Raw genomic sequence first — 25,626 nt, forward strand, 5'->3', positions numbered from 1 at the left:
AGGCACTGGGGATCTGGGAGGGCAGGGCTCTCTGTGGCTCAGACATCGGGCACTGGGGATCTGGCCAGGGCTCTCTGGGGCTCAGACACTGGGCCCTGGGGATCTGGCCAGGGCTCTCTGGGGCTCAGACACCGGACACTGGGGATCTGGGAGGGTAGGGCTCTATGGGGCTCAGACATTGGGCACTGGGGATTTGGGCAGGACAGAGGGAGGTCAGGGCTCTCTAGGGCTCAGACACCAGGCACTGGGGATCTGGGAGGGCAGGGCTCTCCGTGGCTCAGACATTGGGTGCTGGGGATCTGAGCAGGGCAGAGAGAGGGCAGGGCAGAGGGAGGGCAGGGCTCTCTGGGGCTCAGACACCGGGCACTGGGGATCTGGGCAGGGCTCTTTGGGGCTCAGACACCGAGCGCTGGGGATCTGGGCAGGGCAGAGGGAGGGCAGGGCTCTCTGGGGCTCAGACACTGGGCACTGGGGATCTGGGCAGGGCAGAGGGAGGGCAGGGCTCTCTGGGGCTCAGACACCAGGCACTGGGGATCTGGGAGGGCAGGGCTCTCCGGGGCTCAGACACTGGGCGCTGGGGATCTGGGCAGGGCAGAGGGAGGGCAGGGCTCTCTGGGGCTCAGACACCAGGCACTGGGGATCTGGGCAGGGCTCTCTGGGGCTCAGACACTGGGCACTGGGGATCTGGCCAGGGCTCTTTGGGGCTCAGACACCGAGCGCTGGGGATCTGGGCAGGGCAGAGGGAGGGCAGGGCTCTCCGGAGCTCAGACACCGGGCACTGGGGATCTGGCCAGGGCTCTTTGGGGCTCAGACACCAGGCACTGGGGATCTGGGAGGGCAGGGCTCTCCGGGGCTCAGACACTGGGCGCTGGGGATCTGGGCAGGGCAGAGGGAGGGCAGGGCTCTCTGGGGCTCAGACACCAGGCACTGGGGATCTGGGAGGGCAGGGCTCTCCGGGGCTCAGACATTGGGTGTTGGGATACGGATGGGGCAGAGGGAGGCCAGGGCTCTCTGGGGCTCAGACACTGGGGATCTGGCCAGGGCTCTTTGGGGCTCAGACACCGGGCACTGGGGGTCTGGCCAGGGCTCTCTGGGGCTCAGACACTAGGCACTGGGGATCTGGGAGGGCAGGGCTCTCTGTGGCTCAGACATCGGGCACTGGGGATCTGGCCAGGGCTCTCTGGGGCTCAGACACTGGGCCCTGGGGATCTGGCCAGGGCTCTCTGGGGCTCAAACACCGGACACTGGGGATCTGGCCAGGGCTCTCTGGGGCTCAGACACCAGGCACTGGGGATCTGGGAGGGTAGGGCTCTATGGGGCTCAGACATTGGGCACTGGGGATTTGGGCAGGACAGAGGGAGGTCAGGGCTCTCTGGGGCTCAGACACCAGGCACTGGGGATCTGGGAGGGCAGGGCTCTCCGTGGCTCAGACATTGGGTGCTGGGGATCTGAGCAGGGCAGAGAGAGGGCAGGGCAGAGGGAGGGCAGGGCTCTCTGGGGCTCAGACACCGGGCACTGGGGATCTGGCCAGGGCTCTCTGGGGCTCAGACACTGGGCACTGGGGATCTGGCCAGGGCTCTTTGGGGCTCAGACACCGGGCACTGGGGATCTGGCCAGGGCAGAGGGAGGGCAGGGCTCTCTGGGGCTCAGACACCGGGCACTGGGGATCTGGCCAGGGCTCTTTGGGGCTCAGACACCAGGCACTGGGGATCTGGGAGGGCAGGGCTCTCCGGGGCTCAGACACTGGGCGCTGGGGATCTGGGCAGGGCAGAGGGAGGGCAGGGCTCTCTGGGGCTCAGACACCAGGCACTGGGGATCTGGGAGGGCAGGGCTCTCCGGGGCTCAGACATTGGGTGTTGGGATACGGACGGGGCAGAGAGAGGGCAGGGCTCAGACACTGGGCACTGGGGATCTGGGCAGGGCAGAGGGAGGTCAAGGCTCTCCGTGGCTCAGACACCAGGCACTGGGGATCTGGGCGGGGCAGAGGGAGGGCAGGGCTCTCCGTGGCTCAGACATTGGGCACTGGGGATCTGGGAGGGTAGGGCTCTCTGGGGCTCAGACACCGAGCGCTGGGGATCCGGACTGGGTCACAGTCTCTCATACGTGTTGGCTCTGGGTGGCTCTCAAGGCATCTCTGCCCTCAGGATGTCGTGGCAGCCAAGCTCTCCATCTCCCTTCTGCGCCACACTGAGCTCGTCCCTGCAGACAAGGCCTTTTATGAAGCTGGCACAGCAGCCAAGGTAAGAGGCAGCCTGATATGCAGGGGCCACTGGCAGGAGGGCCTGGTCACCTGGCTCCCCTGGGCTCTCTGTCTGCAGTGGGGGAGTGGGTCCTTCTCTGGCAGCTTTCCCTCCCTCCCTCCTGCCTGGTGGGCTCCTGCCCCCATCTTCCACCAGCCCCTCAGCAAATGTAGCTGCCAATGCCCCTCCTCCGGGGGTTCTCCATGAGCACGTATCCCATGGGGCATGAGGAGAGCGTGACAGGCCTGGCAAGGGAGTGGGTGTCCTCAAATTGGGGAGGGTGGGAGGGTTAGGGAGAGAGGGATGGGAATGGGCCCTGGGGGTCAGCGATTCCCCCCTCATTGCACCCCTGGCCCCCACCCCGATTGGGAAGACCGGAAGGATCTGGCCAGGAAAGCTGCCCTCCTATGCCACCTAGGGTCCTTAATTACCTTGACCAGTCCCCAGCTTGGACCTCCCCTGCCATCACGTCCTCTGCTATCACCCCTCCAGCTTCTCCCGCCCCCGCAGACTGTGCAGGGAGGGTATGATGGGAGGTGGGCTTGGAGCACTAGTGTCATCCCGCCAGCCACAGGCTGCGTCTCACGCTCTACCTGCCCCAGGTGGCCCCTGCTGGCACACTCCAGTACCCGGGGCGGGGGGTGAACATAAGCCTCCTGTCTGCCCCTCACTGCAGAGCCAGGGCATGACCCACCGGGGCAATGGAGAAGAATGTCCCGCATTCGATGTGTTCATCCGATCGGATTGGTGGTGCGTGACACATGGGCTCATGCACGTGCTCATAAAATACTCTCGTGCTGGCAAAACTCCCGGGCTTCAGGCTGAAATAGTGATTTTGTAAATACACTTAATAACTAGGGAGAGTCGTGCACCCTCCCACTGCCTGGAGTGGTTCATGCCCGTGAGTGCCGTGCTCACGGCAGGCTGTCGAAAGCAGGGCAGACGCCCCATGCTGCTGTGTTCTGCAGTTAGCTGCCACCAGCCCAGTAACAAACATGGACTCTGGACGCACTAGACGAGCCTTACCATGGATCCCCGACAGGCCCCTGGGGCCCTCCTGTCTCTGCCACCCAGGCAAGCTGGGCTGTGTGATTCTTTGGTTGCCATACACCAAAGATGAGAAAAGGTTCAGATTGCTGTCAGTCCCAAGAGACCAGTCACTTACCCCATGTCAGTTTGTACTGCAGATCTCACACCACCAGCACTTGTAGCCAATCCTACCGTAAACGAGCTCAGGGTGTAGTGACTAGGAAAAGAAATGAGAGTTCTTTACAGGTTAAAACAGGTACACAACTGAGTTACAGCCTGTGGTTCCAGAAGGTGACAGAGTTGTAGTAATCGGTCAGCACTGAATGTCTTTTAGGTGTAACCCAGGTTCACCCTGGGGATCCCTGCTTTTGTTTCCTGGCTCCAGTCCTGTGAGGGTCCAAACAGCAGAGAGATGAAAAATTGTGATGTCAGCTATCTTTATTCTCCTCTCCCAGAATTAAGAACATAAGAACGGCCGTACCGGGTCAGACCAAAGGGCCAATGCCAGGTGCCCCAGAGGGAGTGAACCTAACAGGCAATGATCAAGTGATCTCACTCCTGCCATCCATCTCCACCCTCTGACAAACAGAGGCTAGGGACACCATTCCTTACCCATCCTGGCTAATAGCCATTTATGGACTTAACCACCATGAATTTATCCAGTTCCCTTTTAAACATTGTTATAGTCCTAGCCTTCACAACCTCCTCAGGTAAGGAGTTCCACAAGTTGACTGTGTGCTGTGTGAAGAAGAACTTCCTTTTATTTGTTTTAAACCTGCTGCCTATTAATTTCATTTGGTGACCCCTAGTTCTTGTATTATGGGAATAAGTAAATAACTTTTCCTTATCCACTTTCTCCACATCACTCATGATTTTATACACCTCTATCATATCCCCCCTTAGTCTCCTCTTTTCCAAACTGAAGAGTCCTAGCCTCTTTAATCTCTCCTCATATGGGACCCTCTCTAAACCCCTAATCATTTTAGTTGCCCTTTTCTGAACCTTTTCTAGTGCTAGAATATCTTTTTTGAGGTGAGGAGACCACATCTGTACACAGTATTCGAGATGTGGGCGTACCATGGATTTATATAAGGGCAATAATATATTCTCAGTCTTATTCTCTATCCCCTTTTTAATGATTCCTAACATCCTGTTTGCTTTTTTGACCGCCTCTGCACACTGCGTGGACATCTTCAGAGAACTGTCCACAATGACTCCAAGATCTTTTTACTGATTAGTTGTAACTAAATTAGCCCCCATCATGTTGTATGTATAGTTGGGGTTATTTTTTCCAATGTGCATTACTTTACATTTATCCACATTAAATTTCATTTCCCATTTGGTTGCCCAATCACTTAGTTTTGTGAGATCTTTTTGAAGTTCTTCACAGTCTGCTTTGGTCTTAACTATCTTGAGCAGCTTAGTATCATCTGCAAACTTTGCCACCTCACTGTTTACCCCTTTCTCCAGATCATTTATGAATAAATTGAATAGGATTGGTCCTAGGACTGACCCTTGGGGAATACCACTAGTTACCCCTCTCCATTCTGAGAATTTACCATTAATTCCTACCCTTTGTTCCCTGTCCTTTAACCAGCTCTCAATCCATGAAAGGGCCTTCCCTTTTATCCCATGACAGCTTAATTTACATAAGAACCTTTGGTGAGGGACCTTGTCAAAGGCTTTCTGGAAATCTAAGTACACTATGACCACTGGATCCCCCTTGTCCACATGTTTGTTGACCCCGTCAAAAAACTCTAATAGATTAGTAAGACATGATTTCTCTTTACAGAAACCATATTGACTATTGCTCAACAGTTTATGTTTTTCTATGTGTCTGACAATTTTATTCTTAACTATTGTTTCGACTAATTTGCCCGGTACCGACGTTAGACTTACCGGTCTGTAATTGCTGGGATCACTTCTAGAGCCCTTTATAAATATTGGCATTACATTAGCTAACTTCCAGCCATTGGGTACCGAAGCCGATTTAAAGGACAGGTTACAAACCTTAGTTAATAGTTCCGCAACTTCACATTTGAGTTCTTTCAGAACTCTTGGATGAATGCCATCACACTGATGGGACCAGCTTTCTTGACAGTAGCACCTTCCTGGGGGTGAGAGGGCTATCAACCCAGTCTTTGTATCATGATGTTCCACAATGGCCCATTTAGATTTGATAGTCCTTCTTGATGGGCAGGGCAACCTCTCCTCCTGCCTGCGTTCACAAGTCCAGAGCAGGCATTTACACCGTTACAAAGCAAAACGTACATATCACCTTACAGCATGGGATACAGGCATTACAAGTCAGATTAATGCAGGCAGCAACTTAGAAGCATTCTATAGAGTCTAACCACTTCCTCACAAGTCTAGCACCTGTCTTAAAGAATACTAGCATACAGGTGAGCTGGTTTGTTTCCCAGCTATGAATTTGTCTGTGCTCAGCTGATGCCTACAGCCTTGGCAAGAACTGGCACCTGCTCTACCAGCGTCATAGAATCATAGAATATCAGAGTTGGAAGGGACCTCAGGAGGCATCTAGTCCAACCCCCTGCTCAAAGCAGGACCAATTCCCAACTAAATCATCCCAGCCAGGGCTTTGTCAAGCCTGCCCTTAAAAACCTCTAAGGAAGGAGATTCCACCACCTCCCTAGGTAACCCATTCCAGTGCTTCACCATCCTCCTAGTGAAAACGTTTTTCCTAATATCCAACCTAAACCTCCCCCACTGCAACTTGAGACCATTGCTCCTTGTTCTGTCATCTGCTACCACTGAGAACAGTCTAGATCCATCCTCTTTGGAACCCCCTTTCAGGTAGTTGAAAGCTGCTATCAAATCCCCCCTCATTCTTCTCTTCTGCAGACTAAACAATCCCAGTTCCCTCAGCCTCTCCTCATAAATCATGTGCCCCATCCTCCTAATCATTTTCTTTGCCCTCCGCTGGACTCTCTCCAGTTTGTCCACATCCTTTCTGTAGTGTGGTGCCCAAAACTGGACGCAGTACTCCAGATGAGGCCTCACCAGTGCCGAATAGAGGGGAATGATCTTGTCCCTCAATCTGCTGGCACTGTTCCTACTAATGCAGCCCAATATGCCGTTAGCCTTCTTGGCAACAAGGGCACACTGCTGATTCATATCCAGCTTCTCGTCCACTGGAATCCCCAGGTCCTTTTCTGCAGAACTGCGGCTTAGCCAGTTGGTCCCCAGCCTGTAGCAGTGCATGGGATTCTTCCGTCCTAAGTGCAGGACTCTGCACTTGTCCTTGTTGAACCTCATCAGATTTTTTTTGGCCCAATCCTCTAATTTGTCTAGGTCACTCTGGACCCTATCCCTATCCTCCAGAGTATTTACGTCTCCCCCGAGTTTAGTGTCCTCTGCAAACTTGCTGAGGGTGCAATTAATCCCATCATCCAGATCATTAATGAAGATGTGAACAAAACCAGCCCCAGGACCAACCCCTAGGGCACTCCGCTTGATACTAGCTGCCAACTAGACATGGAGCCATTGATCACTACCCGTTGAGCCCGACCATCTAGCCAGCTTTCTATCCACTTTATAATCCATTCATCCAATCCAGACTTTTTTAACTTGCTGGCAAGAATACTGTGGGAGACCATATCAAAAGTATCAGAGGGGTAGCCGTGTTAGTCTGGTTCTGTAGAAGCAGCAAAGAATCCTGTGGCACCTTATAGACTAACAGACGTTTTGCAGCATGAGCTTTCGTGGGTGAATACCCACTTCTTCGGATGCAAGCATCCGAAGAAGTGGGTATTCAAAACGTCTGTTAGTCTATAAGGTGCCACAGGATTCTTTGCTGCTTCATATCAAAAGCTTTGCTAAAGTCAAGATATATCACATCCACCGCTTTCCCCATATCCACAGAGCCAGTTATCTCGTCCTAGAAGGCAACCATGACTTAGTCAGGCATGACTTGCCCTTGGTGAATCCATGTTGACTGTTCCTGATCACCCTCCAATGCTTCAAAATGGATTCCTTGAGGACCTGCTCCATGATTTTTCCAGGGACTGCGGTGAGGCTGACCGGTCTGTAGTTCCCTGGATTCTCCTCCTTCTCTTGTTTAAAGATGGGCACTATATTTGCCTTTTTCCAGTCGTCCAGGACCTCCCCTGATCACCACGACTTTTCAAAGTTAATGTCATAGATAGGTGTATAGATTAATTGTTGATTGACACCTTATACTGTAGTTGTGGCATCGGCCACTGTCGGAAAACAGGTGTGACAGTGCGGTTCTGGCGGGACCCAACTGAGAGTGCCAAATCAGGACCAATTGCTCAAACAGGGCAGTCACAGCCCTAGGCTGGGGTTTTTCCACCTCTAAGGCAAACCAAACCAGCCAGACAAAAAGGACTCTGGTCTCACCCCACTGGCTAACCACAAGTCACACAAGCAATTTCCTTAGACACTCCAGTCTCCCAGTATCACCACCAGTGCACTCGTCCTGGGGATGAATGATTATGAAAACCAACACCCCAATAAAAGAAAAAGGTTCTCTCGATCCCAAAGGACCAAGCCCCAGACCCAGGTCAATATACACATCAGATCTTACCCACAAATCACGCTGTTGCCAATCCTTTAGAATCTAAAATCTAAAGGTTTATTTACAAAGGGAAAAAGGTAGAGATGAGAGGTAGAATTGGTTAAATGGAATCAATTACATACAATAATGGCAAAGTTCTTAGTTCAGGCTTGCAGCAGTGACGGCATAAACTGCAGGTTTAAATCAAGTCTCTGGAGTACATCCCCCGCTGGGATGGGTCCTCAGTCCCTTGTGTAGAGCTTCAGCTTGTAGCAAAGTCCCTCCAGAGGTAAGAAGCAGGATTGAAGACAAGATGGAGATGATGCATCAGCCTTATATAGGCTTTTCCAGGTGTAAGAACCTCTTTGTCCCCACTGTGGAAAATTACAGCCAAATGGAGTCTGGAGTCACATAGGCCAGTCCCTGCATACTTCGCTGAGTCATAAGGCGTGCCTGCCTTCTCTCCATGGGTCAGTTGTGTAGCTGATGGTCCTTAATGGGCCATCAAGCAGGCTAAGCAGAGCTAACACCAGCTTGTCTGGGATATCACCCAGAAGCACATCACCAACTTGAAATACAGACAATATAGAGCCTATATACATAACTTCAACCAAAAATTATACATGCACACAGACAGCATAATCATAACCAGCAACCCATAACCTGGTCTTAGACACCTTATATGACCCCCTTTACCTAAGATTTGGTGCCACTACAGGACCTCGGTTGCAACCCATGTTCTATATGGTCCCAATTTATATCAATAACGTCACAACAGGGTACTGGGGTAGATGGACCATTGGTCTGACCTAGTATGGCTGTTCTTATGTTTATGTGTGATGGGGTATGCAGACCTTGCACTGGCATGGAAGGGGTTAAAGATCTGCTCTGGCCTGGAGTGGCCCTGCCCGAGGAGTTACAAGGAGGGAACTCACCTGAGCTGGGGGCAGACCTGGGACTGGACCAGGCTGTGGAGCTCCCTCCGGCCCTGGAGAGGCTAGCAGAGCCCCTGCTGTCGCAGAGCAGGGTGTGCAGCCCCTGAACTAAAAGGGGAACAGGCTGAGACTTGCTCTGAACCCCCAGTGAGCCCTGCCGCGGGCAGTGAAGGAAGAGAGCCCAGAGCCTGCAGGGAGCTGCCTCCAGGTTTTTCTTTCCCATTCTCTGGTAGCTTTGTTAGCTGCCTAGAGGCTGTTGTGTTTTTCACCTGACACCCCAAGAGGGGATGGGAAAGCCAAGAGCCCTCCTCCGACGGTTGAGTGCCAGCCCACTAGAAAGATACACACTGCAGCACTCACTGGGGTGGGGTATTGGACTCACACATGCGCTCCCCACCGGCTCCCACAAGGGACACTCTGCCACAGCCAGATTAGTGACACCTAGCGCCCTGCCATCGGGAAGCACAGAGTGGGGCTCGATGCTGCTGCCTCGTTGGGGACAATCAGGCAAATTGGGATGGCAGCGAGCCATCTCCTCTGCCACCATGCTGCATCTCAGGGGCTGCTCTCCGAACACAGGCACCCACTGCGATCCTGCCCAACACAGCTGAGTTGTTCTTAGCCACACTGCCTTGCTCCAAGTCTGGCTCTGCATTCCCCCACACCAACCTGCAGAGCGAGACAGTCCCCTGACCACTGGCATCCAGCAGGCAGGGCTGTCTCCTCCTACCAGAGATCCTCAGGGATGAGCCTTCACCACATCTAAGGAGGAACGTGTCAGAGCTTCCCTTGGCAAAAATCTGGCTTGGCTTGTGACTAGGGTCTGAGGTGCCTGGCATGGGCCCTGCATTATCAGAAACACAGATGAATACAGTTTGCTGGGGAAGAGTCAACATGGCTTTTGTAAAGGGAAGTCATGCCTCACCAATCTGCTAGAATTCTCTGAGGGAGTCAACAATCACTTGGACAAGAGGGATCCAGTGGATGTAGAGTATTTGGACTTTCAGAAAGCTTTTGACAAGGTCCCTCACCAAAGGCTCTTAACCAACGTGAGTTGTCATGGGATAAGAGGGAAGGTCCTCTCATGGATCAGTTACTGGTTAAAAGACAGGAAACAAAGGGTAGGAATAAATGGTCAATTTTCAGAATGGAGAGAGGTAAATAGTGGTGTCCCCCAGGGGTCTGTGCTGGGCCCAGTCCTATTCAACATATTCATAAATGGTCTGGAAAAAGGGTTAAACAGTGAGGTGACAAAATTTGCAGATAATACAAAACTAAAGATAGTTAAGTCCCAGGCAGACTATGAAGAGCTACAAAAGAATCTCTCAAAATGGGTGACTGGGCAACAAAATGGCAGATGAAATTCAATGTTGATCAATGCAAAGTAATGCACATTGGAAAACATAATCCCAACTATACATACAAAATGAGTCTAAATTAGCTTTTACCACTCAAGAAAGACACTTTGGAGTCACTGTGGATAGTTCTCTGAAAACATCCACTCAATGTGCAGCGGCAGCCAAAAAAGCGAACAGAATGTTGGGAACCATTAGAAAAGGGATAGATAATAAGACACAAAATATCATATTGCCTCTATATAAATCCCTGTATGCCCACATCTTGAATACCATGTGCAGATGTGGTCACCCCATCTCAAAAATACATTGGAATTGGAAAAGTACAGAAATGGGCAACAAAAATGATTAAGGGGATGAAACAGCTTCCGTATGAGGAGAGATTAATAAGACTGGGACTGTTCATCTTGAAAAAGAGATGAGTAAGGGGGGACATGATAGAGGTCTGTAAAATCATGACTGGTTTGGAGAAATTGAACAAGGAAGTGTTATTTACTCCTTCTCATAACACATGAACCAGGATCACCACATGAAATTACTAGGCAGCAGATTTAAAACAAACACAAGGAAGTATTTCTTCACAAAAAGCACTAACAACCTGTGGAACTCCCTACCAGAGGATGTTGTGAGGGCCAAGACTATAACAGGGTTCAAACAAGAACTAGATAAATTCCTGGAGGACAGGTCCATCAATGGCTATTAGCCAGGATGTGCAGGGATGGTGTCCCAGCCTCTGTTTGCCAGGAGCTGGGAATGGGCAACAGGGGATGGATCACTTGGTGATTGCTTGTTCTGTTCATTCCCTCTGGGGCATCTGGCACTGGCCACTGTCGGAAGACCGGATACTGGGCTAGATGGACCCTTGGTCTGACCCAGTATGGCCATTTTTATGTTTCCACTCCTGTATGTTGACATGGGACATGGCAGCCCCAGGGAGACGAATGGTACGTCAACACTCTTCCACCACCTGCGGCAGTGAGTCTGGGAGCCCACGTCTACAGAATCAGGCACGCAGGGCTCATGGTAGAGCACTAAAAACAGCTGTGGAGACAGGTAGGCCCGGGCTCTGAAGTCTGGGGTAGGGTTGGGCTTCGGAGTTCCAGCCCAAGCCAGAACATACAACCAGCTGTCACAGAAACACAGGCCCGGTGCTCTGGAACTGCTCTGTATGAAGCCGGACAGGACTCTGGTGTAGCATGCCTCCCTGCATATTATCACAGGGGCAAGAAGACTTTTCAACTATGGCCTTTCTGGGTCTGAGCTCAGAGTGTTCAGCACCCCTGTTCTCACCATGCGCTTCCTGCAGCAGGTCCACCTGGACGGGACCCCCGGGAAAGCCAGAAGGGCCCTGCCCGCTAGCTTTGCAGTCAGCCGTGACTCTCAACCAGCAATTACAACAGAAGCTTTATTAGTTACCAGGAACATTGCTCAGAACAGAGCTTGTTAGCACTGAAAGCAGGACCATTCCGTAAAGTCCATCTTGCGCGGGGATCCAGGTCTGGTGCCCTGGACTCCCCGCCCCTCCAAGTCCCAAACAGGAGACTGACTGACTTCCAGTGGCCCAACCTCCGAAAGGCCTGTTGCCCCTCCAGTCTTTATCTTGCTTCCTGGGCAAAGTGTCACCTGGTCGCATCCCCCTCCTGGGTCTCAGGTTACGAAGGGCACCGTCCATTGCTTACATGCAGGCAGCTGGAGCTGCCTGACCTGCCCCTGAGGGTCTCAGCAAAAGCGACACCCCTTAGTCCCAGCACCCTAGACATTGGTGCAGCACACAGGGAAACTGAGGCACACAGTATACATGCAAAAACAGTAAGATTCACATCAGCTCATGTACAACATAACAAGGGGAAAAACCCACTTCATCACAACAGCTGTTTTTAGCGCTGTAGTGCAACGCCTGCAAGCCCAAGTCCTGAGCTCTGAGACTTGCTGCTGTGGCCTTTAGAATGCTGTGTTGATGGACCCTGGGTCTGGCCCCGACTCCTCCCAGCCCCCAGCTCTTATCTCCCCCTCACTCCTCTCCAGTCTATTGAGCTTGAGCCAGGGATTATTGTTCAGCTTCCCTAAAGGAGGCGGGGATGTCCATCTCCCTCTGGGTCCTCAGTCGCTATGTGTGATGTCCTGGCAGTTGGATTCGCCAGTCTCCTCAGCTGCTCCAGTGAGATGGAGACTAAGGCCCAGACAGCTGGGAGACACCCACCGTCTATCTCTTCGCCTGCCCAGAAAGCAAACAGCCCTTTTCCACCCACTGGGTAACAATGCAGCATATGGGGAAACAGAGGCACAAACAGGCCTCACAACAATATTACAAAATAGTCCCACTGTCACAGGTGCAGACTCAGCAAGAAACATTCAGTTACTTCTGTTAAAGCAGACAGGGTCTGCAATGACGTCTCGCCATTCTCAGCCCTGGTAACCCTGGGAGAGTTTGCCCATGTGCCTGGTCTGAGTGCGTGGTAGCACTTCCATGTTCTGCAGCTTCTTGAGGGCTTCCGCAAGCTCTGAGTTCCCTGCGGGGCCTTGATTTATACCAGTGTCAGATTTGGGTGGTTTATAACTAGACAGAGGGGAGAGGGACATTCCCTCCCTGACTAAACGACTAACAACTAGGTGGAGCTTTTATTTAAACTTGCCATTTTCTATCCCTGGGGGATTGAGACGCCAACTTCATTTTATCTGGGATTCCTTCTTTGATGGTGTCTCCCATTTAACTTGGGCATTGCTGCTCTTCCTGTGCCTTGAGCTAGCGTCTGCGATAAGCACAGCAGTGGGTAGCTGTGACTCTGGGTGTGTCCCTGGTTCAAGGGCCAGCAGGAGCTGTCGTTATTAGTAACATATTCCGGGCATACTTGACATCGGTACGTCTCCCAGCAGGACCTGCCGTCCGAGGGGGAGTCCGAGCTCACCACACCCATTCATGGTTCATCAAAGCAGCCAGTAGAGAGGGATGGGGAAAGGCTCAGCAGCCAGCCCTGGAACCCAGACTCTGCCTCTGCCCCAAGGACCATGCTACAGCAAAGGACTCGGTCGTGCCTAGACGTGCCGGCAGGTGCCGGACCATGGTCTCTGGGGTGGGGAACTGTGTTCCTGCGCCCCAGCTTACCCAGCACAGAGTGCTGTTCTGTGTCCCTGGGCGGGGAGAGGAGTCCCAGTGGGCACTGATGTGCTTGGCTGCAGGGCCTGCAGCGCGACCTGGCTCCAGGTTTCTCCTAGAGCAATAGCAGGTCACTGCAGGCTCCTGCTGCTGGCACTGGGGCAGAGACCTCCTGCACAGCACTGCATGTAGACAAGGGCTCGAGGTGAACTGCTGCAGCTCAGGAGAGGGCTCTGGGCATCGCTGGGCCAGCTCAGCAGGCACAGGGATCCCTAAAGCAAACACCGTGTGCGGCGGGATGGTGGTGACATGGAGAGTACCGAGTGCCAACATATCACAGCCTCCTCTGTGCAGTGCTGGGTCCCGCCTCTCAGAGGCTATTGCAGAACAAGGGGTTCAGAGAAGGGCAATGGGAAGAGGGATCAAAACGCTTGGGACTGTTCCCTGAAGAGATGAATAAGAGGGGATGTGACAGAAATACCTAAAATAACAGCTGGCCTAGAGACGGAGACCGGGCGCGTCTGCTCTTCGTGTCTCAGGACAAGAACAAGGGCGCATTAAATGAAATTCAAATGGGGGAAATTCAAACCAATACAAGGGAATGCTTTTTTGCACCATGCATTATTAGCCTGTGGAACTCATCTCCACATGAAGTTGTTGGAGATTATCTGGATTATAAGAAAATCCAGTGTTACCAGAGTTAATGCTAGAAAAAAAATTGTGGAAGGAATTTGTAACGTGCTTCAGGGGTTAAGCTTGGCTTGTCAGCGCTTTGTGGTACAGACCGTCTCTTAATTCTGTGTCTGCACAGTGCTAGCTCCGTGGAGGCCTGGCCCATGACCAGTGGCACTGCACTCATACAGGGCTTGTCTAGATGCAGTTAGTGCACAGCAAGCCGGGGGTGACTGCAGTGTCATGTGGTGCCTGTCCCTGGCACCCTGCTAGTGTGGTCTACTCCCCTTCAAAACAGGAGTAGCTCACCGCCTGCTGGGAACCTTTAGTGCCCGGTGAAGGGGCCAGGGCTGGGGAGTCCAGAGCAGGCTAGTGTGCGGTAAATTCATGCCCCAGCTTGCTGCACGCTCACTGTTCATCTTGACAAGCCCACAAATAAATAATCTGAGCTCTTAAGTGTGAGTGCCCAGGATGAGACCCTCATGGGAGCAAGTTATCACACAGCTGCTGCTAGGCAGTCTTAGGTCTCACACCTGCCTCTGGTGTAGCTGGGGCTGTGCGAGCTGGCGATGCTGCTGCTTTCTCTGAACCCTGCAGATTCAGTCCCCCAGAAGCCTTTGTTGCCTGGTTTTCCCCTGAACCCTGGCTGCTCAGCAAGGTGCAGTGCAGGTGCCCCCCGTTGTCCTGCTGCAGGTTACTGCTCTTAGCCCAGAGTGCATGTCCCCACATCACCCGTGGGTGGGATGTGGCCAGGGCTCCCCAGAGCCTGTGTGAATGGGCAGCATCAGCTTCCCACCACTCACACACATTCTTGCTTTCTCTGCACTAGGCGGTTGGCTGGGAGAACATGGCGTTCATCTTCCTGAACCGTTTCCTGGATCTCACCGACGTGAGTGGCACATCGGGACGAGGGTAAAGGCGGCACAGGGGTGGCTAGCGGTGCTGGTGCCAGCCCATTGGGGATGGGGGGGAGCTCTGGAGCTGCTCGGGGCCCTAAGCAATTGCTCAGGCTGCTGACTCCTGGCGCCGGCTCTGAGGGGGGCAGGCTGTTCTGAGTCGGGGGGCTGCAGGGGAGGTGCCTGACAGAGACTGTCCCAGCCCTGCCTCAGGGACCCACAGGGGGAGCGTGCCCTGTGTTAACGTGCACGTGGCTGAATGCTGCAGGTTGGAAATGACACAGAGTGAAACCACGGCCTGTACGAGCAAAGCCCTGGCTGCGTGTCCGGAGCAGCATGGCCCCAGCCCAAGAGCCGTTCAGGCCAGAAAGGCCATGATGTCTGGCTGGAGGTGGCCCTGAACGAGGGCAGGAAGCTGATCTCATTGCCTGACTCCTCGGCTGCTGCCTGCTCAAGAACCAGGAAGGAAAGCGTGGAGCTCGGCCCCTTCCTTGCCCGTCTGTTGTCCAGCACACAGCAGAGACCCCAGAGCAGCTGGCAAGGAGGGTCACTCGGGTTCCAGCTGCTCCAGTAGAGGTCCTGTGCCTGTTTCCAGTCTAACCCTGTACTCCTTAGCAGCGGGGCCAGTTGGGGGACCCAGTTCCCCGGCACCCTGGCCAAGGGTGTCAGTCACCGTCCTCTTGGCTGGCACATGCTCCATTGAGAATTGAAAGAGAGCCGTGGGTGTGTCTGCTAGGAGTGGCAAAGGCATCGCCTGGGCCATTGCTGGTGCGGGAGGTTTGTGCTGCCTGGGCTCGCACCGCAGGATGCTCCCCCCCCCTTGCAGCGCTCTCCCTCTGCCCCCAGGCCATCGAAGAGGGCACGCTCGATGCCCTGGACCACGTCGACTTCCAGAACACGGATATCCCCTTCGAGGTGCCGCTCCCGGCGCATCAGCACGTGGCCGTGAGTGTCGTTCCCCCCAGCCCTGCTTCCCTCAGCCCCAGGCCAGGCAGGGGAGTGAGGCAGCACAGGGCCCAGCTCTCAGCAATAAGCAGGGGTGTGAGGGACCTGACAGCAACGGGGTGGGGAGCACGAGGGACCAGGCCCCTGGCTCTCAGGGCTGGGGGAAGTGAGGGAGCAGGGCCCCAACTCTCAGCAATAGGGGATGGCACAAGGAACCAGGGCCCCAGGCCAGGTGAGTGGAGAAGGGAGGGATCAGGCCCCCAGCTCGCAGGACCAGAGGGCTAGGGGGGTCGAGGGGCCAGGCCCCCAGCTCTCAGGACTGGGGAGTAAGGGAAGCGAGGGATGAGGCTCCTGCTCTCAGGACCAAGTGACGCAAGTGACCAGGGCCAGTGACCAGTGTCAGTGGGGGTTCAGGGTCTGGGCGCTGACCCCGCCCCGCCCTGGTCTGGGGGCCAGGCTGGCTCGCAGGGTGGTGCCCAGAGTCAGCAGTGCTCTGTGCTGTGCGGCAGGAGGCGACGCGGGAGGAGATCAGGGACTGGGTGCTCACCATGTCCATGGACCAGCGGCTGGAGCAGGTCCTGCCCCGAGATGAGCGGGAAACATACGAGGCTTCGCTGGTGGCCGCAAGCACGGGTGTGCGCTCCCTGCCTTGCCTGCTCACCGGTGAGTCCCTGGGCCTCAGCCCCTCGGGGATGGGGGGCGGGAATGAGATCTGGGGGCAGCAGATTGGCAGTGGGGGGAAGGTTTGGCAGAGGGGACAGGCTCAGGACCTGGGGAGTAGGGGGGCAAGATTCGGACCTGGGTGGGCAGGATTGGCTGTCGGGGAGATTTGCAACCTGGGTGGGGGAGGCAGGCTTGGCGGGGGGCAGGATGGGGAGAGGTTTGGGACCCATGGGGGCAGGATTAGCAATAGGGGGAGGGAGGTTTCAGACTGGGGGGGGCAGGTTTGGGACCAGGGGGCGGATTGGAGAGAGCAGGCTTTGGGGCAGGGGGGGGTTGGGGTTTGGGGAGTGGAATTGGCAGCAGGGGACTCCAGACACTGGCGAGGGAAGTGCAGGGGAAGGGCTTGGGCGTGGGGTGTGGTCCTGGCAGGTGGGATCCTGGCAGGGGCATTGCTGTGTGGTGGGGCCCCCGGCACCTCTGGGTCCCCAGGCCAGGCCCCTGGGGGTCGGGCGGAGCTGGGCTCAGCCCCACTCACTGGCCTGTCTGTGGCCAGGCTACCCCGTGCTGAGGAACAAGGTGGAGTTCAAGCGGCCTGGGAAAGAAGCCAACAAAGAGACATGGAACAAGTTCCTGATGGCCGTCAAGGTGAGCGGGGGCAGGGCCCGTCTTCATGGGAGGGGCTCAGTGCTGAGCGCAGGGGGCAGGACAAGGCAGAGGCTCGGCTCACTCACAGGCCTGTGCCCACTGGGAGGGAGAATGGGGGGCAGCCATCCACCCCCACCTCCTGGCCCAGCCCCTCTCAGCTGCAGCAAAGGGCAGAGGAGCCAGGGCATTGGCTCCCCTGGAGAGGAACGGGCTGGGTTCAGCCCTCCCATGGGGTCTCAGCCTGGCCCAGCCCCACCTTGGGTGAACATCCCCCAGCAGCACGCAGGCCCCCTGTGTATTATCCCGCTGGGTTCCCCCCTTTCCTCAGCCCACCCCCAGTGGCCCCAGGGACCAGGGCTGTGCCCCACCCCGCTCCAGTTCAGGGGACAGGCCCCACGGCTGCCCTAGTGTAGAGGTGTGGGGGGCTGGGCCCAGCTGCTGCCTGGTCATGCCCATGCTTGGGGGGCTGGGCTCGCATTGCCCATGCAGCCCAGGAGGGAGCGGGGGGATGTGCTGAATCCCCAGGGAGCTGAGTTCAGCCTCACCACCCGGCTCTGCAAGCCTGTGCCCAGCGCCGCCTCTTCTCTCTTGCAGACGTCCCATAGTCCCGTGTGCCAAGACGTGCTCAAGTTCATCGGCCAGTGGTCCGGGGGGTTGCCGAGCAGCAGCTTCTCTTTCCAGTGAGCGGGGCAGTGCCCCTGGGCCGGCCACCAGGCCTGAGGCCCTCCCCCTCGCCGCTCCCCATTAAAGCAGCCATGGTCCTGATCCCGTGTCCGGCCCTGCCTGCGTGTCCTGCGCTTCCCCTGGCGGGGGGGGGGGGGGCAGTATCCCACTGGCTCCAGCCCGTGGCACACGCCTCCCCGGCTGCACGGGGCACCCCCATGCCCGGCCGGCAGGGGGTGAGTGCAGGAGCCCAACACAGGCTCGCACCACCGGGAGGGCCCTGAAGTGACAGGGCTCAGGCTGGGCTTGGAGCCTCCAAGAATGAGCGCAGGGACCCTGCCCTCCAGCCCGCGCCCTGTGGGGCCAGGGCAGGCTGGGCCCTTCCGCTGCCTGGGGGATGCAAGTGCAGGGCGAGGGTCAGGTGCCAAGCAGCAGGCCCTGACTGTACAAGCAGTGTCCAGCACCCCACAGCTTCCCTAGGGCACCGGAGCAATGGCAGGACCCAGCAAGCTGGTGAGCAACAGGGGCTGGCCCCAGAGCCAGGGTCCTTCCCCCCTATGGCTGCAGAGCCAGGCTCCTCCCCTTCAATGCCCCACCCACTGCCAGGCTCCTCCCCCCTTAATATGCCCCACCCACTGCTGGGCTCCTCCCCCTCTACAACCACCCACCCACTGCCAGGCTCCTCCCCACTTAATATGCCCCACCCACTGCCAGGCTCCTCCCCCTCTACAACCACCCACCCACTGCCAGGCTCCTCCCCACTTAATATGCCCCACCCACTGCCAGGCTCCTCCCCCTCTACAACCACCCACCCACTGCCAGGCTCCTCCCCCTCTACAACCACCCACCAAAGGCTCCTCCCCCCTTAACACGTAGACCCACCCCCTGCCAGGTCCTCTCCCACGATCCTGACCCCAGTTCCCATTGCTGCTCAGCCCCCCCACACCCCCTTGGAGGACAGCCAGCCGTTGCTGAGTCTGGCTAGTGGCCAAGGGCTGTACCCAGCCGAGCTCTCGCTTGCAGCCGGCTCATCCAGGCTTGGGGAGTCGCTTGGGGAACCAGGTCCCAAATCACTGAGGGTTTATGAAGAATGTTTATTCGGCTGGTGCCTGAGGGCCAGCCAAGCCCTGGCCCCAGAGCCGCGGCCTGTCCCAGCGCCGCAGACTTGGCAGGGCCTGGCACACCCACAGCGGGCCGGGGCGAGGGCCGGCTCACGCCACGGCTGGGTGTGGGAGTGGGGGGGGAGGCGAGCTAAGGGGCAGGTGTGGAGTGAGGGGAAGAGCTGGAGGGAGGGGAGCTGAGAAAGGCCAGTCCCACCTGCAGGGAGGCCACTGGCTGGCCAGATGTCCCTGCTCAGGCTGCTTCTACCCCTCCCCACTGGCGTCTCTGGGGGGGGGTCCCTTCCCCCATGGCCAGATGGGGGTGGGAGCTCAGCACAGCGTGGTGGGCAGAGCCCCGGGAGGGCTGGCAGCAGGACGAGCACACTCCGGGCACGAGGGGGAGAGCCACGGGAGCCCTGATGCCAGCAGGACCCTGCCACAGCAGAAGGGAAAAGTCTGCAGGGTGGGGCAGCTCCCCCCTCCCTCCTGGCCCTGTCCTCTGCCTCTTCCATGGGGCAGCATAAGCATGATGGGCGCTTCAGCCCCCCACACTCCTGGCTGATCTGGCCTGGGGGTTCCTGGAGCAGCACCTGCGAGAGAAAGACACCATCCGGCTGTGGTGGCTGCAGACCCCTGAATCCTGAGGCCCTGCCAGGGGGCGGCGCCGGGGGACCCGGAGCCCCAGCATGGGCCGGGAACGGGAACGGGCCCTGCCGGGGGGGGCGGCGCCAAGGGACCCGGAGCTCCGGCGCGGGCTGGGAACGGGCCCTGCCAGGGGGGCGGCGCCGGGGGACCCAGAGCCCCGGCGCGGGCCGGGAACGGGCCCTGCCGGGTTGTGGGGGGCAGCACCAAGGGACCCAGAGCCCCAGCGCGGGCCGGGAACGGGCCCTGCCGGGGAGGGGGTGGCACCGGGGGACCCGGAGTCCCGGCGCAGGCCGGGAACGGGCCCTGCCAGGGGGGCGGCGCCGGGGGACCCAGAGCCCCGGCGCGGGCCAGGAATGGGCCCTGCCCAGCAAGGAGGGGGAGTGACAGGGTCCCCATTGCCTGGACAGACGCTGCACTGGGTTAGGCAGCTCCCAGCGACGCTGGGCTGGACAGTCAGAGACCCATCAAGCCCCATGGGCCCTGCCCCGCTGCTGGGTCAGGCGACGCTCACCTCTGCCTCTAGGCCCGGGCCCCGTCCTGCACAGCCAGCAGCTGGCTCAGCTCTTGCTCGCGCCGGTCCTCAGGCGCCACCTCCTTTGTCGCCGTCTCTTGCTCCAGCTGGAAAGGAGGCCGACGCCTGAGCGAGGTGCCCTGGGGGCAGGGCGATGCCAGGCCCGGGGTGACTGAACCCCCCAGGGGGTGCAGGGCTCATAAGACCGGCCAAACTGGGGCAAACCCAAGGTCCGGTTCCCACAGCAGCCAGCACCAGGTGCCCCAGAGCTGTGGGTCTCAACCAGGGTCTGGGGCCCACTGTGGGGCCATGAGCAGGTTTCGGGGGGGGGGGCCACCAAGCAGGGCTGGCGTGAGACCTGCGGGGGCCCAGGGCAGAAAGCCAAAGCCCCCCCCCCCCCCCCCCCCCCAGGGCTCCAAGGCCCGACACCAGGGGCTGGAGCCAAAGCCTGAGCAGCCTAGCGTCATGGGGCCCCTGTGGTGTGGGGCGCTGGGCAGGTGCCCTGCTTGCTGCCCTCTAACGCCAGCCCTGGCTTTTATATGCAGAAAGAGTTACTGTGGCACGGGGGGGGGGGGAGGGGATGGAGCTTTTATAGCATGGGGGGGGGGGGGGGACACAGAAAGAAAACGCTTGAGAAGCCCTGTCCCAGAGGGACGGAACGGGGCAGTTAGCAAGTGCTCCAGTCCCAGCGTCTGGAAGGCAGAAGGTTAGGGACACCCAGAGCATGTGGCTAAATCCCTGCCCATCCTGGCTAATAGCCACTGATGGATCTAGCCTCCATGAAGTTATTTGTCTTTTTTGAACCCTGTTCTGGCCTTCACAAACTCCCCTGGCAATGAGTTCCACAGGTTGTGTGAAGAAATACTTCCGTTTGTTTTAAACCTGCTGCCTGGTAATTTCATTTGGGGACCTCTAGTTCTTGTGTTATGTCACAGATAAATAACAGTTCCCATTTCACTTTCTCCACACAGTCATGATTTTACTGCCCTCAATCATATCCCCCCTTAGTCGTCTCTTTCCAAGCTGAACAGTCCCAGTCTTATTACTCTCTCCTCAGATGGGAGCTGTTCCAGACCCCTCATCATTTTTGTTGCCTTTTTCTGAACCTTTTCCAATTCCAATAATTTTTTTTTGAGATGGGGCGACCACATCTGCACACGGTATTCAAGGTGTGAGCGTCCCGTGGATTTATACTATGCCATTGTGATAGTTTCTGTCTTATTATCGATCCCTTTCCTAGCAGTTCCCACCCTTCTGGTAGCTGGTCTGACGGCCGTTGCACATCGAGTGGATGTTTTCAGGATTGAAGCTGGATGAGCAATGTCGTGCTGCTGTGTGGGCAGAGCAGGGGGGGCAGATGGGGAACAGCCCTTCCATCAGCCCTGGGGAGACACCCCTGGGCCTGCACTGCAGTCTGGCCCCTCCCACCCCAAAGCCCACACGTAGTATCTGGCCCTGGACCCCCGCAACCCCCTGCTTGCTCTGGCCCCTTCATTCCCTTCACACTTGGGGTGAGGGTGCTCAGGGTTAGAGCACAGGGTCCCAGGTGAATCTGTCTGGTGCACCAAACGGGGAGAGGACCCCCCTCTCCCCAAGAGACAGTCCCTGGGAGGGAAAGGGGACAAGGGGGCGGTTCTGGCTGGAACCTCTGACCTGCTGGCGGATGTGGGTGTCTGCACAGGGACCGATGCCGCGGAGGATCAGGGACACCACACAGCACCTGCCGGAAAGCGCAGCCTCCACCGCAGCCATCACCATGGAGGGGAACCAGAGCGCCAGCGCCGTGTCCTGGGGGGTGTGGCACAGTCAGGTCAGGGCGTGCAGGAGGGGGGGCATGCAGGAAGCAGGGGGTGCCCAGGGGCGATGGATGGGCAGGGCCCGGCCCCGCAGCAGAGACTCACGTAGATGCGGGTGGTGTCGAAGGGGCAGTCGTTGGTGGCGATGGCAGCCCGGGCGTCAGCTGGAAGGGCGGAGCTGTTGCATCCTACGATCAGGCGGTGCCCCCTGCTGGCGATGGTGAGGGAGATGGCCAGGGCCAAGCCCAGGCTGCAGGCAGCAGAGAGCAGGCAGTTCAGCAGCGAGACGCACAGCAAGGCCCAGTGCTGCAGGTGGAGACCAGAGCTAGTGGGCAGGAGGCCAGGCAGCCACGTGGCATAGCCCCAGCCCCTGCAATGGGCCACTCACCAGCTCCAGCAGCCCAGGGGGGAAGTGGGCAGCAGCCCTGGGCCCTACACGCCCAAGCAGCGACCCCTCCCCCTGTGCCAGGAGCGTCCTCCAGCAACTGGAGCAGCTGCTCCCAGCCCAACATTTCTCTGGGCCTCAAACGTCTCCCTGCACCCCAGGGCCTTGCAGCCCCCACCCGTGTCCAGCTGAAGCTGCAGGGGGCAGGGTCTCCCCTGCCTCGCCCGGTCCAATGCGAACCGATCCCAGCACCAATGAGCAATTGCGCCTGGCAGCCGCTGCCCTGGCCTCAGCTCTTTGCAGCCCCCCCACGGGGCCTGCGCCTGGCACCGTCCTGTGTGCTTACGCCGGGTGTCAGTCGCTCCCGTTGCAGCATAGCCATGGGGGGGAGGGGGGCTTGGCACAAACCCTGGGTGCCCTCTGCATGTGGCCATTCCTCGCCCCTCTGCCTCCCCGTGCCCCCAGACCCCACTTCTGAGCCTGGCATTCCCGTGGGGACACGGCCGGGCCATCCTGCACCGAGCCAGTGAGGACAGTGTCTGAGCCAAGACGCCTGCATTACAGCCGCGCTGCACGGCCCAGTCACTCCCCCGTACAATGGGGTGGACAGACGGAGACACACACACACTCTCTCTCCCTCCTGTCACGGGCTGTAGGGGGTTTGCCCGTGAGCGCCTGGTGCCAGGGAGCGGCTCTCACGTACTTATGCTGCACAAGTAGGGGAGAGAGGGGGCGAGCCGTAGCACTCAGCACAAGGTGGAGCCTTGCCCTCGGCTGGGGAGAGCAGGATGGTGCCTGGCACGGGGCAGGGGAGGTCTGTGCAGAGCCTAGCACCCAGACCTCAGCCTGGCACGGGGGATGGGGGAGCTGCGTGGCACCTGGCATGGGAGGAGACAAGGAACCGCACTGATGGAAAGCCCTGGGGCCTTATCTGCAGCAGGTGTGGCCTGCTGAGGCCGTAGCAGCAAAGCAGGCTGGGCCCACACAGCGGGAGACGGGCACCTCAGGGAGCAAGGTCCAGGGAGTGGCTGCTGCAGGAGCTGGGCCACAGCCCTGAATGCTGCTTCCTGCCCAAACTCAGCCACCCCCACCCCGGGTTCCCCGGCTGTGACCCCAGCATTGGCCTTTGCTCCACCTGGCTCCCCGGCCCCCCCACTCGCCGGCGCTCACTCACCAGGGCTGCCTTGAGGAGGTTCTGGGACACCAAGATGGCCACAATCCCAGCAGTGATGCTCTAGGGAAAGACACGGGGGGGGTGTCAGTTCCTTCCCCAGTGCAGCCCCGCCACACCCCCACACCCCCGGCAGCTGGGTCCCAGAGGCGTAGCAACCAAAGGCATCGTTAAATCAGGGGCCCTATGGGCCAGAAACTCAGCCACACCTTAGGTGGGGGGGGGGGCGCAGGCCTGGCATCGTTCGTGTCTCACGCCAGCAGTGGTTCTGCTTTCTGTTCCTTGCACTGGCCTCATGGTGCTGACGTCAGCCTCAGCCCCACGCACCCCAGCTCCAGCCGCTAGCAGCAGGGGAGGCGCTGGGCTGCCAGGGCTCAGCTGCCCGGCACGCGTCTCGCGCCGGGGTCGGCCAGCGCTGCAGTGGGCAAGTGCCGCCTTGTTCCCGCAGGCTCAGGGCCCAGCCAACTGGCTGGGGACATCGCTGAGGGGCCCCGCAGGGACTCATGCGGCAGCTGGAGCCCCAGGGGACAATGGGGCTACGGGTGCTGGAGCAGGGACGGCCGGCGGGCCCCACTCACCAGCAGCCCGGAGCCAACGGAGATGACGTTGGCGGTCGTGTACTCGGAGGTGACCGTGCGCTCAGGGTTGGCCACGTGGCGCAGAACCGTGCCGTGCACGATGGCACCCAGGATGAAGTTCACGTGGCCCAGGACGATCAGGGTGATGCCAGCGCGCATGAGGCGCTGGGGCCCGCGCCCCAAGTCTGCAAGAGAGGCAGGCGTCAGGCACCGGGGGGGGGGGGTAATGGAGAGAATCCCACACCGCATAAGGGCTTCGTACCCCCAGTGTCAAGGCGGGGGGAGCCAGTGTAATGGCTGGAAAATCACATATGGCAGGAGGGGGAGGGCAGTCCCTGAGTGTGCAACGGGGGGGGTCACGCACAGCGGGGGGGAGCAGTCCCTGAGTGTGCAACGGGGGGGTCACGCACAGCGGGGGGGAGCAGTCCCTGACTGTGCAACGGGGGGGTCACGCACAGCGGGGGAGAGCAGTCCCTGAGTGTGCAACGGGGGGGTCACGCACAGCGGGGGGGAGCAGTCCCTGAGTGTGCAACGGGGGGGTCACGCACAGCGGGGGGGGAGCAGTACCTGAGTGTGCAACGGGGGGGTCACACGGCGGGGGAGGCGGCCCCTCCCTCTGTGCAACAGGGGGTCACGCACGGCGGGGGGGGAGGTCCCTGAGTGTGCAACGAGGGGGGGAGGGTCACGCACGGCATGGCGGGAATTTGCCGGCAATGGAGGGGAGACGATTCGCGGAACACGCCCCCCCCCCCGAACGGGCTCCACGCGGGACCCCGAGACTCACCGAACCCGCAGCCACCGCAGCCACCACCCATCCCGCCGGCAGCCAGGCCCGGGGGCGGGACCGGCCCGGCCCGGCCTCACGGCCCGGGGCGGAACCCAGGAGTCCGATCCCGCCCCCGCTCCCCGCCCCGCGCGGAACCCAGGAGTCCGATCCCGCCCCCGCTCCCCCCCCCCGCGGAACCCAGGAGTCCGATCCCGCTCCCCCCCCCCGCGGGGAACCCAGGAGTCCGATCCCGCCCCCCCCCCCGCGGGGAACCCAGGAGTCCGATTCCTCCCGCGGGGAACCCAGGAGTCCGAGTCCGATCCGCCCCCCGCCGGGAACCCAGGAGTCCGAGTCCGATCCGCTCCGCCCCCCCCCCCCGCGGGGAACCCAGGAGTCCGGCCTCCCGGCAGAACGATTGGTAGCGGGGGTGGGGGGAGGTTTCCTCTCCACTTTCGCCTGCTAGCCCCGGCCTGGGGGTCCCGCTCCGGGAGTTCAGCCCCCGGCAGCGCTGAAGGAAACGAACCGCCCCCTCGTCCTCCCTCCCCCCCCCACGGAGGGCACCTGTGGCGGAGGGAGAGAAAAGAGAGGTGCCCCCCCCCGCCGAGTTCCCCTTTGCCCCCCACGCTGGCCCAGTCCCAGGGGGGAGAGGTGCCCCAGGGGCAGGGTAAGGGGGGGAGAGAGACACGAGGGGCAGAGCAAGGGAGGGGCCCCAGGGGCAGAGCCCAGCTGGAGGGGGGAGGTGCCCCAGGGGGCAGGATTAGGGGGGGGTGGAACCCAGGGGCAGGGCCCAGCCGCAGGGGGGTGGAAGGGCCGGGGGGCAGAGTAAGGGGGGTGCCCCAGGGGCAGGGCCCAGCCGCAGGGGGGTGGCAGGGCCGGGGGGCAGGGTAAAGGGGGGCCCCAGGGGCAGGGCCCAGTCACGGGGGTGGAAGGGCCGGGGGGCAGGGCCCGGGGGGTGCCCCAGGGGCAGGGCCCAGCCGCAGGGGGGTGGAAGGGCCAGGGG

General features: G+C 58.9%; 2 protein-coding genes across 3 annotated transcripts in view; one reads left to right on the forward strand and one right to left on the reverse strand.

The window, feature by feature from the left end:
* IFT172 (intraflagellar transport 172) overlaps nt 1–17,788 on the forward strand; it is a 114,429-nt gene extending 96,641 nt beyond the window's left edge. Inside the window, exons 43-48 of the mRNA XM_045009996.1 lie at nt 2,145–2,240; nt 14,692–14,751; nt 15,605–15,703; nt 16,213–16,366; nt 16,920–17,011; nt 17,606–17,788. Coding sequence (XP_044865931.1) covers nt 2,145–2,240; nt 14,692–14,751; nt 15,605–15,703; nt 16,213–16,366; nt 16,920–17,011; nt 17,606–17,695 — 591 coding nt within the window. The 3' untranslated portion in view covers nt 17,696–17,788. The remainder of the gene's footprint in view (nt 1–2,144; nt 2,241–14,691; nt 14,752–15,604; nt 15,704–16,212; nt 16,367–16,919; nt 17,012–17,605) is intronic.
* A 960-nt stretch (nt 17,789–18,748) lies between these two features.
* KRTCAP3 (keratinocyte associated protein 3) lies at nt 18,749–24,768 on the reverse strand. Of its 2 annotated transcripts, none has more exons than XM_045008748.1 (7): nt 24,645–24,768; nt 23,861–24,045; nt 23,286–23,345; nt 21,832–22,032; nt 21,584–21,718; nt 19,931–20,037; nt 18,749–19,364 (listed from the first exon to the last, which is right to left on the reverse strand). In XM_045008748.1, exons 1-6 carry the CDS (start codon nt 24,673–24,675, stop codon nt 19,939–19,941), a joined length of 711 nt encoding a protein of 236 aa, XP_044864683.1. In that variant the 5' UTR covers nt 24,676–24,768; the 3' UTR covers nt 18,749–19,364; nt 19,931–19,938. The 2 variants fall into 2 exon arrangements, with proteins under 2 accessions (XP_044864683.1, XP_044864684.1); XM_045008749.1 differs by lacking the exon at nt 24,645–24,768 and adding an exon at nt 24,428–24,550.
* Nucleotides 24,769–25,626: the final 858 nt, after the last annotated feature.

This window comes from Mauremys mutica, chromosome 3, assembly GCF_020497125.1.
Source record: "Mauremys mutica isolate MM-2020 ecotype Southern chromosome 3, ASM2049712v1, whole genome shotgun sequence".
Taxonomy (NCBI): domain Eukaryota; kingdom Metazoa; phylum Chordata; order Testudines; family Geoemydidae; genus Mauremys; species Mauremys mutica.

Bases quoted from the DNA above. Each gene is read 5' to 3' on its own strand.
- KRTCAP3 (XM_045008748.1), bottom strand. From the start codon at position 24,675: ATGGGTGGTGGCTGCGGTGGCTGCGGGTTCG. The intron at 24,046-24,644 runs GTGAGTCTCGGG...CCTCTCTTGCAG, and splicing joins CTGCGGTGGCTGCGGGTTCG to ACTTGGGGCGCGGGCCCCAG. The intron at 22,033-23,285 runs GTGAGTGAGCGC...CTCCACCTGCAG, and splicing joins ACCTCCTCAAGGCAGCCCTG to CACTGGGCCTTGCTGTGCGT.